General features: G+C 37.5%; 1 protein-coding gene across 5 annotated transcripts in view; it reads right to left on the bottom strand.

The window, feature by feature from the left end:
- The window catches only part of Kif16b (kinesin family member 16B), a 304,402-nt gene that overhangs the window by 69,565 nt on the left and 221,127 nt on the right, over nt 1–13,710 (bottom strand). For 4 of the 5 annotated variants that reach the window (XM_074074287.1, XM_074074288.1, XM_074074290.1 and 1 more), the window contains one exon: nt 2,801–2,890. The exons of the other annotated variant lie outside the window; for it this stretch is intronic. In XM_074074287.1, coding sequence (XP_073930388.1) covers nt 2,801–2,890 — 90 coding nt within the window. The remainder of the gene's footprint in view (nt 1–2,800; nt 2,891–13,710) is intronic. 5 annotated transcript variants of the gene reach the window in all.

Raw genomic sequence — 13,710 nt, 5'->3', positions numbered from 1 at the left:
ATAGTCTTTTCAACATTTGGTGTTGGGAAAACTGGATACCCACATGTAGAATACTGAAGATTCCTACCTTTTGCCCTCTATCCATTCAAAATGGATCAAAGATCTTAATGCAAGATATAAAACTTTAAAACTACTAATGCAAAATACTTGAAGTTAAAGGCATTGGCAATTACTTTCTCAATAGGCCTCCAACTGCTTAGGAAATAAGACAAGAATTGACAAATGGGGTTTCATCAAATAAAAAAGACTTCTGTACATCAAAGGAAGCAATTACCAGAATCAAGAGACAACCACAGAAGGGAGAAAATCTTTGCAAGCTATTCATCGGACAAAGGATCAATACCCAGAAATACAAAGAACTCCAAAAATTAAACAGCAAAATGACAATTCAATTACAAAAGGGGCAAAGCAATTGCACAGACATTTCTCATAAGAATAGAAATGGCTAAAAAACACATGAAAAATATTCAATGTCCTTAGCTATAAAGGAAATGAAAATCAAAGTGACACTAAGATTCCATCTCACTCCACTCTGACAATCGTCAAGAAAACAATGACAGATGTTGGTCAGGATGTGGGGAAAATTGAATCCTTACACAATTTTTGGTGGGAATGGAAATTAGTTCATCCACTGTGGAAATCAGTATAGAGGTTCTTCAAGAAACTAAAAATAGAACTACCATACGATCCTGCTATATCACTCTTGGTCAGCTATTCAAACGAATGTAAGACAACAAACCATAGATACCAGAATACTTATATTTATAGTAGCAATATTTATAATGCCTAAGCTATGGAATCAGTCTAGGGGACCAACAACTGATGACTGGATAACAAAAAAAAAAAATACATACATACATATACACACACACACACACACACACACACACACACACACTGGAGTGTTAGTAATAAAGAAGATTGAAATTATGTCATTTGCAGGAAGATGAATGGAACTGAAGATCACCATATTATACAAGATAAGCCAAGCTCAGAAAAATATCAGCATGTTTTCACTCATATGTCAAATATAGGCCTAAAAAAATAATGACATGATTATAAAGGAGGACTATTCGGTGGAGAACCAGTGAGTGGGGGAAGGTAAAGGAGAGGGGGACAGCAGATGAATATGATTGAAATTACATTATATATACATATGAACATAACATAATAAAACCCTCTAACCTGTTAAAAAAAAAAGGAAGGGGGAGGAGGAAGAAGGTTTAAGAAATAGTAATAACAAAGGTAGTAGATTTGATCAAATAACAGAGGTGGCGGATGTGATATATTATATACATAGATGTAAATATCACAATGGATCCCCTTTGTCCAATTAATTTATGCTAATAAACTCATGAGAGACCAGAATTTCTCTATCACAACCACATGTAGGACAGAATTGCTCAAGATAGACTGGTGAGTGAATAAAGCCAGTTTGATTTTCTTTGTTTGAAGATCACTTACTTTTTCAACATGTTTGTAATACATATTTTTCCTTTTGAAAAGTTTTTACACATGTGGTAATCTCTGTTCATTAATTTTGAACCAGGTACCTCTAATTCAAATGTTCACTTCATTCCTAGTTGCAGGACGGGTTTCTTTAAAGATTGCTTCTGGTATATTTGTTCTGGAGTTTTATTTAAAAACACTAATTAGAAATGTGTACTAGCTCTTTCCAAATTCCTTTAACTATCTCTCAGCTCACATTTAAACTGGAACATCATCATTCCAAAGAGCCCAAACCTGAATGACATTATACTGAAGCGCCCAATGCCTTCTGCCCCATCACTCTTAATTAAAATGGCAACTGCAATTATAGCATGCTTACTCGTAAGTGTTAGTTATTATTTATCCTTATTTGTTATCAGTCTTTCTCCATGTGAATTTAAAATATATAAGAGAAGAGATGTTTGTTCTTGTCCACTACTGCATTACTAGAAGCTAGAAAAACATGCCTATATGGAATGAGCTAAAAACTAAAGAAAGAATTGGTATGAAATGAATACAGTCATGGAATGAAGTGTGTGTGTGTGTGTGTGTGTGTGTGTGTGTGTTTTTAACTTGCATTTTTGGTTTCAAATAAATGACCTTTTCCATATATTTCTTAGGGAAGTCAGTGGTACTAATACAATATGTAAAGTCTATACATTATTATTACTGTGTCAGTATACCCTGGACATCTGATCTGATACATGAAATATTTTCTTGCTTTTTGGTAATTCCAGTTACTGTGTAACCCCCTCCCCATGTCTGATGGCAAAATATTATCACTTGATTTCTTATTAAGTGGAAAGAAGTCCAACCATGAATGCAGACTTTTTTTAAATAAGAAAAAGGACAAATCTATACAAGGAATTTATTAATATTTTTATACAGATATTATTGTTGAAAAGTTGTAAACTAACTAAAATATGTTTAAAATTAATCATAAATTTTATGGAAAAGACAGAGTTCATTATTTACTTTTTCTTTTTGGCAGCATTGAGCATGCGAGACAAGAGCTCTATGACTTCAGCAACATCCTCAGCCCCAGGATAGACTTCATTTACTGTCATTTTCAAAATCTTATGTCCAGAAAGTTTTAAATTGTGTGGAATAGAAATGGAACAAAGGAAAAACTTAAATGCTATCTTTAATAGATGAATAATGGAAATAAAACTTGGTGATAGATGCTAATATTAGAAAAAAGAGCAGTGGGGAGAAGAAAGGAAGGAGGGAGGAAGGGCATTGCTAATGCAATCAGCTCATTTACCTTATAAAATGAGTGTTCTTAATTGGAGACAATAATTTCATAACTCACCTCTGAATACTTTAATTTCAATGTTTTATGCATTTCTCGAAAACGACTGTAACGCCTGAATACGGTCCATGTCTCATCTAGGACAGTGATCTATTTAAGCAAGAAAGCAAAAATGAATCTGCATTAATTAGAAGAAAAAGCAACTGAAAATTTAAAAACATAATTTAAAAATTAAATTAACAATGATTAGCACTGAAAATTTCTCCAGAATTGAAAACATTAATCTAGCTGCATAAATATGACTTATAAATAATAATTGTACTCAATTAAATGTGCATCTTTGGTTCTCAAATCCTGTCATATGCAGCATGCACCTATGTAAAGTGAATGGTCACCTCTTAACTGATTACAAAAAGTGTCTCTTAACTCTCCACTCAGATTGTAGAAGGGAAATTACATAAGATGACCTTTTGGGAACAGTGTTGTGCCCATACAAAATGCTGAGTGAAGGTCACCAGAGGCAACCACATGAACAGGAAGGGAAAAACAAACAAAAAACCAAAAATAAAACCATGAACAGAATCTGAGAAGGAAAAAAACCCACAAAAATGAGGAGGAGGAAGACAGAGGAGGGAAGAAGGCAAAGAAAGGATAAAGGAGGAAAGATATTTTAGTACAAATCTGTAATTGTTTAAACACACAACAACGTATTTTGTCTTTCTTTGGAAGGGAAATTATAGATCCAACCCTTTAGTCTGCCTAGGATGAAAGCTTTGTAGCATATAAATTCATCACAGAGACCAGAAGAAGCTGGTGAACCATATCAGTCTTTATAATCACACCTAAAGCACAGGCCTACCTCTACTCTCACTGTTTTCCTGAGCTCCAGACTCATGGACCCAATTTGGAGACATCTTTCTTTGGATGTCCCATTGGTACCTCTAATTCAACATGCCCAAAACTTGATATTCCTATATCTACCACTCTGGTATTATCCATCCCAAAGCATTTCACCACCACCTACCATGCCATGCCTTGCAGAGGCTATCCCTCACCTCCTTTCTCTTAACATCCCAATTCTGAACAAGTGCCGGGTCCTCTTTCTTTCACTTCCTAAGTGTCTTGGAGCTCTGTCCTCCTCTCGTGTGCTATCACTACCATCTTACATTAGGCCATTAGGTCTCATGTGGATTTTGCCAGAGACTCTCCCAGGTATCTACATTCCCAGTTACCCATCCAATCCCTCCTCTGCATAACTGCTCATTCCACTTCTTTTCTTAAGCCCTCCCCAGCAGGATCCCTCTGTTCCTAAAAAAAGACTTAAATCTTTAAACTGGTACTCACTGCCTACAGCAGCCACACCTTAGGCCTCTCTTGCCTCAGGTGTCTTCACTTCTGTTACACTCCTTGAACATACATAATTGCCCACCTCAGGGCCTTTGCATGGGCCAGGTCCCTATATGGAGAATCTTAACCTGTCCTTATGGAAATGTCCTTCTTAAATAGAATAGTTCAGTTGGACTATCCTGAATGCAAATCACAGAGGAGAGGAAAAAGCGATAGTGGGAGAAGACCCAGGTGGTCGATTCATGAAGAGGACCAGGTCTCGAGTTTCAACCAACATATACTTCACTAATTTCAGAAGAGGCAAATGAGATGATTTTTTTAGAATTTTCATCTTATGACTCTATACTCATTTTTCACAATAACTTTTGGATTGTGGCAGGTTTCTTCTTATGAGTTTCCTTGAAAAAAATATTTTCTTAAGGTGAATGTATTTACAAAGTATCATTGAGTAAACAAAAGGCCAGGTGCTCTGCAGCTGCAGTAAGTTTTTAAGGGTGGTATTTGAGTCACATGAGCCATGTGAGCTAGAGGAACCCTACTCTGGCAGTGAAGTTGGTTGGCTCTCCTCTGAAATCCCCTCCTTAACAGACCCCACAGAGGCAGAGGAAGCAAGACAAGCAAAATCAACAGGGTGGGGTCTTTCTCAGGGCCAGACCACAGTAATGCATGGCCTTAGCTGGACAGGAACCAAGTGTCAAGACTGAACTGGAAGGTGAATGGCATTTTTGCCTTCTCATGTGGCTGCGGCTGCCTGCTGCCAGAAAAAAAAAAGAAAGCCAGTGAGAATCAGTGGAATCACACTCATGACCTGGGAGCAGAAAAATGCAGGATGTCTCTAGGGTAAGACCCTGATGTACTGGGACTGCACAGAATGTCACCATAAGAAGTCAAGGGTAGGTTGGGCATGTTAGTGCATAAGAACTTTTTTAAATGTCACATTGTACCCCCAGTACAATAATAAAAAAAATAAACACATTATTTTCTCTTTGCATTTGTACACCAACTTATTCCCCTCTATGACATTATTTCCATGTGCATCTAAGCAGGTTACTATTTCTATTATAAACTCCCAAGTTGATCTCACTTGCTCTTCCAACTACTCCTCTATTTTGTCCTTTCCATGAAGATAAAACTCTTTTAAAAAGTTTATGATGTCATCAACTTCTTTCTTTCCATTATCCCTTGAAGACACTCTAGTCTACTAAAAATTCAACCAAATTACTCTTACTAAAGTCATTAATGACGTACATATCACAACTCCATGGTTAATTCTTGGTCCTGATCTCCCGTGACCTGAGAAGGACCTGACATAACTGACTCTTCTCTTTGTTCTAATACCTTTTGCACTTGGCTTCCTGTCTTACTTTTCTTTGCTGGGAGGTCTCATCTCCCTGACCTCTAAACATCAAAGTGCCCCAGGATTTAATCCTTGAACATTTTTATTTTCTACCTGCACTCACTCCATTGATGATCTCATCCCATCTCATAGCTCAAATTTACATGTTATGACTCTCTGAGTGCTTACATCTCTTCCCTAAATGCAGACTCATATATGCAATGTCCAATATGCACCTTAAACTTAACATGGTATACTTACCAAAATTAAGCTTACCAAAATCTGATCCCTTTCCTTACTTCAGTAGATGACGATACCATTTTGCTCCTTTAATCCAAAAACATGGTGTCATCCTTAATGTTCCACTTTCTCACTCTTCATATCCGGTCTGCGAGCAAATCTTTTCTGTCTAACCTCCAGAATATGAGGCTCTAGCCATTTCTCATCACCTTCCCTGTTATTATCTTCAAGCACCATCACCTCTGCCTATATCCTGTTTTAACAGTCTCCTCATCTAAGTGTGCTTATGCTCTTTTTTCCCTTCTCACAGTTCCCCATTCCTTTCTTAAAATGATCTTGTTAAAAATTAAGTCAAATGAAGCCATTTCTTTGCCCCTATGAACACCTTCTTGAGGTGTCTCATCTCACACAGGTACAAGTTTGAGTTCCTTCACTGACCTACAAGATTCTGTATAAGCTATTTCCTTCCTGGTCTTATCTTCAACCACTCTGTTATTCAGAATACATCAAACAAATATGGCATCAGGGACTTTATGTGTGTTGCCCACTTTCTGGAATACTCTTTCCCCAAGTTTTCACAAGACTAGTTCCCTTGCTTCCTTCAAGTCTTTGCTCAAAAGTCACTTCCTTGGTGATGCCTTTCTGGGATATCCTATCTAAAACTGCATTCTTTCTTTCCCACTTGACACTACTTTTTCCTTTTCCCAAACTTGTTTTTGAACTTAGTACTTCTGATTTCCAAATATCACTTATGTTTACTAATATATCCTGATTTTGGTTATTTTCCCCCCACTAGAACTTAAGTTTCAGGCTTCCTGCTCAGCCTCTGGGAATCCCACCAAAATTCCTCCTTTAGCAGCATCTCACTATCACTCCTTTTTCCCTGGAAGAATTCCTCCTCCATGGCTCCTTCGCATTTAGATCACATCATGATCAGAGCACACATTTGCAGGTATTAACTGGGGTGGAGATGGGTGGACTCTCATCATAGAGATAAACTTTTGCTGAGGGCTTACTATTTACATAAGATTATTTTGCTTTTCAGCTATCCTTATCTCAACTAGCAAAAACCCTTGTTCCTTCCTATTATTGCTTATACTCTCTTGTCAACAAAATTAGAGATAAGGGCAAAATAGTTTCTGCTGGGTAACGAGGGGGTGGGGGGGGAGAGGGAGGGGGCGGGGTGGGTGATAAGGGAGGGGGTGGGGGCAGGGGGAGAAATGACCCAAGCCTTGTATGCACATATGAATAATTAAAAAATAAATAAATAAGATTATTTTGCTTTTCAAATCAGGCAATTCAGGTCTGCTCCATCATCAGTCAAAATGGAGAACAAATTTTGGTGGAGTATTGGCTACAGTTACTCTGTTCTGGTGATTTCTGAGTCTGAATGACTAGTTATTCAGTTCAGAGTATTTAATACTATATGAGTTAGAAACAATAATATGACTTTTTTTTCTTTTTGAGATAAAGTCTCACTATGTAGCCCAGGTCAGTTTCAAACTTAAGATGCTCCTGCCTCATCCGCCCAAGTAGTAGGATTATAGTGTGTTGCCATCATGCCCAGCTCAGACTTAAAAAATGTTTTGTTTTGTTTTTTTTTTTCACTGCACTAAGGATATGATGCATTCTCAATAGACTTATAACACAAGTTTCTAGAAAGGTGTGGGAAGATTTCCAAATTCTTCATCCTTGAGATTTTTAAGAACAATTACAAGGATTAGAAAGGTCCATGCTTCCTACTTTATAATCTAAGCCTTCTCTTGCCTATCAATATGTAAATAAGATGAGGATAATAAGAATGATGAATGAAGACCATCAACAACATCTCAAGGGTAGCAGGACAGACAAATAGGTGTGTGATCTCTCTGTAGAAAAATAGTCAAATCCTTTCTTTGTAATAAAAAGATACCATATCTAGAGCTGAAAGTTGGCTCATGTGAAGTTTAGGAAAAATGTTCATGAAAGTCCTATTTTTGCCCCAAATTAAAACTGGAAATAGGATGGATGCTGATCAAGAGGGGAGGCACAGCAATCAGTACAACAGATAAATCAGACCTAACTAGTCGATTATTTTCTTTAAGGTTGAGAATGTAAGGCACCATTATTGCATATCTTTGAGAAGCAAATTCATTACTTTTCTTTATCTGAATGGTTTTGCTGATACAAATCCATCTATCCTGGGCCATAAAATGATCAAGTGCAACTTAAACACCATAAACATGTCCACAAGATAGACTGCATTTACTTATAAACAATTCTCAATTGAGTGCTTCCCACAAGTTTATGTCATATACATATTTTGCCGGTTTAAGGACTGTCAGTTTTAAGATCTGTCATCAGTATATATCTGCTTATGTTTACCTATCTGTGTAAAGAGCAGAATCAACAGTTTTTCATCTAAAAACATACTCTAACCAGCCCATTTAAAGTCACTTTTATGCTTCTGTTCAGTAACTGCTATTTTCTAACAATCTAACAGCATTAAGGGGAGTGACTATATGTATCTGTGCAAATCCTTGTAATTAGGAATGGTTTGAAGGAAATGGTCTGACACCAACCTAGTATGTGTATGTTAAAAAAGTTTTGTCAGATTCTTGCAAAATAAAGTTTTATGTAGCACATAATTATGAATATGTTTGAGGAAAAATGAAATATATCCCAAATGTATATACCTGCACAGTAACAAGTACTAATACATAAAGTTTAATTAAAATCTCCTCAGATACTATATAAAACAAAAACTAATGCATACTCTTCAAAGGAGAAGAGGAAAGATGATCTTCAGAGTGTGGAAAGAAATTATTGAAACTGTTATTCATTTTATTCTTTTTATATGTCTACTTCTGAAAGTGTGTTATAATAAATAATAAGTACAGTGGTGAATAATTAAAAATAGATATATTGGCCATGTCTGCTTAGTAAGATTTTTGCTGAATAGCATGTGTGATTAAAGATATTTAGGTACACTGGGAATGTTGCTCAGTAGTAGAGTGCTTATATATGTGTGAGGGTCCTGGTTTCAATTCCCAGCACAGAAGAAAGTAGGCTACTTATTGCTCTAAGCTGGAGCTAGAGGAAGGTTAAATTCATGAAGGGCCTACTACTTCCAAGATGGTAGTTCTAACTCATTAATTATACTCAATGACTTATGCAGCAACATAACTTTAAAATGCTTGAGGAAACATGAAATATATTCTAAATGTATGGATCTGTAGAGTACCAAGCATTAGTACACTAGGTTTAATTAAAATCTCTTCAGACAACTGCTGCAAATAGAACTAAGCCAAGAGCTGTAAATGAAATCAACATTCTACTAATCACAGTGATACCCTATAGAGATTACAGTCTGACATCTAAATACCCCTCACTCTGATCTACCTCAAGAACAACAAATCTGTTACTGAGGACCAGCAGCACCAATGCTTTCTGATTTCCAGTAAGTTTGCACAGCCCATAGGTACAGACAGCCCCAGAGACAGGCAAGTGCAGCTAGGTGAAATGTAGCTATTTTAACTGAGCACAGCCATCCTCTTTGGACACTCTTCAATATTACATTACTGTGATGAGCATTTCAAAATGCTCTACATTTTCAGTCCTCTCAATGATATTGTTTTACTGAAATAATTTAGGTCACCCAAGACCTACTACTAGAGCACCCTTTCAGTGCCTCCTAATGATGGTGTTACACTTTTCTCCTTCCTTAAAAACTCCTTTCTATTTTCATTCAATTTCCTTACATTCACTTCTATCTGAAAGGATAGCCTGCTAAAGGAAAGTTGGCCACAAACTCTTCTACTTCCTACTACCAGCACATTACTTGTACTTCTCTGCCCTCAGTGTTCCCATTGCCTAGAACATCTCCTCTCTCATCTCTACTCAATGAAATCCATCCATACTCTCAAGGGAACAAAAACATAAGTATACCTTGATGTCATCTTGATTATCCGTCTATGAGCCCATTTGTGCATCTGTTCTATTTTCTGCATGTTGTTTTATTCCCAGTTAACTGTCCCTTGAATTCACAAACTTCTCATTCACATTTTCTTCTTCTCATAATCTTAACAGTTCTAATACTTAACCCTGCAGCAACAATTGACACAAAGTGTAAGGCACTCAGAAATGGTCACTACTGGCCCTGGGATCACACATCTAAAGAAAGGCCTATGTCATGCAACACTGTATGATGAAGGTTCCCGTGGGCAGTGACTACAAAAAGGGAAATTCAAACCATTTTGAAATTTATTTATTTTTTTTGGTGGCACTGGATTTTGAACTCAGGGCCTCACACTTAGCCACAACCCCCCAACCCTTTTTTTGTTTTGGCTTAGGGCCAACCTCAGACCATGGCCCTCTAATATACTTCCCACATGGCTGGGATTAAAATACACATCACCACACCTGATTTTTTGGTTGACATGAGTCTCTATCTCCCTAGTAGGTGGGATTACAGGTGTGTGCCACTAAGTATGGTCTTATAATTTATTTTAAAATGGGTTTTATTCTAGGAGGAGATGTTAAAAACTCCAAAATTCTGAAATTAAGGAAGACAGAACATTAAAATACTCTTAGAGGAAAAAACAGAAATTTGGGAAAAAATGGAAATTCCAAACAGGACTATGAGGTCATCAGTACATGTCTTCTATGCTTGTGACTCAAGCTCATTTCTCCTTAGTCATTTCTCATATATGCAGCATTTACTTTGTGAAGATAAACATGACTGTCCAAGGAAAGGCAATATAAAAGATTAGTTGGTTTGGATGAAAACCAGAGAGAGGAAAAACATTTTTTTCTTCATTTTCTTTTTTTTTATGGGAAGGAAAAGTTCTTAAAGAGATGAGAGGGGTGCTCAATAACAATAGCAACAACAATAAAAACCCTTAGAATGAAATGTGATCCTTCAGGCCTGGGTGTAATTTTTTTGACTTGCTATTTATGTTTAAAAGCAGCACACAGACTATTTAAATTTGAATGGGCGAGCACAGGAAGCTTTCCATTTGTCTCAGCTCTGCTCAGACGCATGCAGGGACAGAGTCTATCAAGTGACCAATAAGCACAGACTCCATGTCAACACACTGCTCTTTCAGAGTATTTCTAAAAGATGGATGTGTGTATAGTTTATCTAATAGACTCGAATGGCTCTTACTTCTGTTCTGCCAAAGAGAAATTTTTGTGACTGTACATGTGATTATTACAACTTCCAAACTACAAATTTTTGGGGAATTTCTTCTTCAAGGTTCCTGGCAGGTCCACCCACCATCAAATTCTACAAGTTTGTTGAAGCCTTAGCCCATTTTACAAAGTACTGTGAGTTGGTCAAAATTCGAGATGAGGGCTGGCATGTGACTTAAGTGGTAAGGCACTTGCCTAGTATAAATGAGGCCCTGAGTTCAACCGCCAGTGCTGAAAATTCAATCAATCGATAAATCAATCAATCAACAAATATCAAGATAAAAATGAAAATGCATAAGCAAAATAACAGCAAAGTTTGAAAAGAGGCAGGGATGTGGAAATGGTTACTATGTCTAGGGCAATACTAAAATATGCCCTACAATTCTAAAAGGTGCAGATGGTGGTGGTATTTGGAACAGTCACTTAAAGTGAGTAAAGAAAGAGAATCAGGGTGGCTCTATGGACTTAGATAGGACAGGGGCATTTGGGGCCCATGACCTACCTATTAGCCAATTCTCTAGTTCATAAAGCACAAAGATATCATTATTTTGTGAATCTTCCACTTCTGTGGAAATGTCTAGCAAAGTGCCTAAGATGTTGAGGGGTTGGATAGATAGATGTCAGCTTCCTTCCTTCAATGGGGGCTACAAACTCAATTGCACAGAGATCAGTCAAGAATGAGCTCACAGAGCCTCAGGGTGTAACATAATAGGGGACATAGTGAGTCTATTACATTCTTTAATAATATTTGGTTGTGCTACAGAGGATGGATGAAATTCATAAGAAGGGTTAAAGTTATTAAACTAAGTAAAAACTCAGGAGCTATATATATACATATATCATAGGTTGTGTCAGAACAGAAGATGAGCAACCAGGCAGGCAACCTGTGAGACAACAAAATTCGTAAGATGTACTAGACATAGAGTGCTGCTTATTGACCTATAAGACATGTGAAAGATGAATTTAAAAAAAATTGTGATGGAATAGATAAGAATGTTACTTAGAGATTGAAAAGGAAGAAAGTGTCAGGTCATGAGATGCCTCTCTGAGATGAATGCCAGCTATGTCACCCATGAATCGAACACCATTGGTAAAAACCAGCCTAGTCCTATCCTGCCATACACATATTCTACTGAGAAGTGGAAGTAAAATCTAGGTTACCCTCAGCACACTACTGGTCAAGCTTGCCTTTGTCTGTTTCCCCATGGGTTGAGCATTCACTGGCCCTGGGCAACCTTCATTGGCCATGGTCCCTTCCTCAAAATTCTGTTCTGGTCTTTGTAAGCACATCATCACTTGAAAAGGCTAAGGCAGGACAAGGCAGGTAAACATGGTGTGACTATGGGACAGGTAAGAATGCTCAGTCAACTCACCCCTCCTCCCTGCTTCTGTATCTTTAAACTGATTTAATAAACTGTGAACAAAGATTTTGTTTGATCCATGAGCCTCTCTATATGATGCAGTCAGACTGTGCTCCTGGAGACTACCATCTCATCACAGTGATTTCCTCTGTGGGGGGAAGTCTTGAGCACTAGAGCAAGATGGGAAGCACAGGAATGTCAGCCTTGGTTCTTTTGTTCTCATACCTTTCACAGGAACTTGATGAATGTAGATTTCTACATCAAGTAACCATATAAGAAAAGGCAGGGTCCATGCTTTACTGAACAGTAGAGGGTGATGTTTGTTTATTGAGAATTTCTATTTCTATAAAAAAGTAATCTTTATGCAACACTGTATATGCTACCACTCCAGGGAGGAGGTGGGAAGACAGTGTTGCATAAAGATTACTTTTTTATAGAAATAGAAATTCTCAATAAACAAAATGTTAAAAAAGTATACCAGCATTGGCTTATTTCTTTATACTACCATGTTAACAGGTAAATTAAAATGCATGAAATTTACAACAATGCCACATTTCTATGACAAATGAGTATGATATTCTGCTAGCCTTAGCTACAGATTTTTCAGGCTGGCATTTTGTATCATGTTGAAATGTAATTTAAAAATTAAATTTTACTTACTCTAGATCTAGCTAACTGAAAATGGCAAACATAATTCAGGGTAATTGATTTCATATATCAATCAAGACAAAGCTTTGAAGAGGAGTTTTTAGATGATTGGTGTAGTCCAGGGAGTCGTATTACTTGTGGTGGTTGCAGTTTAGGCAAGCACATAGTTTACAGATGTGTACTGTTGACCAACATGTGACATTCAGCAATACTCAGCTACAAATGCACTCCACTCAGAGAAGCCAGACCAACTCACCTTCAGCTTCCTGCCTCTTCTCTATTACCTGTCACCAGGAGGTATGCAGTGAGGTATGTGAGGACACAGTCCCCAAAACATGTAATATTAGGCTCTCTGAAAGGGCTAACTCCAATGAAATGGGAACTGACATCTTGACCCAGAGGTTCCTAGCCATATGTACTTCCAGAATAGTAAAATATAGAGAGGAGGGCAACATGGAGAGGACAACTTACTGCATCGCCAAGGGGAAACAGTGAAACAAATACCAACAAGACAGAAAGGAATGCATGAATTGTTACTATGATCTATCCATACAGTGGGATTTTACCCAGCAAGAAAAAGGAAATGACTGTTATACTAACTGCATGGAAGAATCTCCAAAAATATGTCACTGACAAAACCAGACTGAGAAACCAAATGCTGCATGATGCCATGTCTGTGGCAGGTAGAACAGACACCGTGAGATTGTAGCTGAGGTGAGCAAATCCCTGTTCTGGAGGCCATATGTGGGTGCTAGCTGCAAAGGAGCAGAAGAAACTGTCCAGAGTAGCCAAGGCTGCTAAATTTGATAAGGCAGGCTACATGGTGTGTGCAGAAGCCAAGCTCACCAAACCACATGTACAGCATG

The sequence above is a fragment of the Castor canadensis genome, chromosome 5 (assembly GCF_047511655.1).
Source record: "Castor canadensis chromosome 5, mCasCan1.hap1v2, whole genome shotgun sequence".
Classification (NCBI taxonomy): Eukaryota; Metazoa; Chordata; class Mammalia; order Rodentia; family Castoridae; genus Castor; species Castor canadensis.
This window is presented reverse-complemented; position numbering and strand designations above follow the sequence as displayed.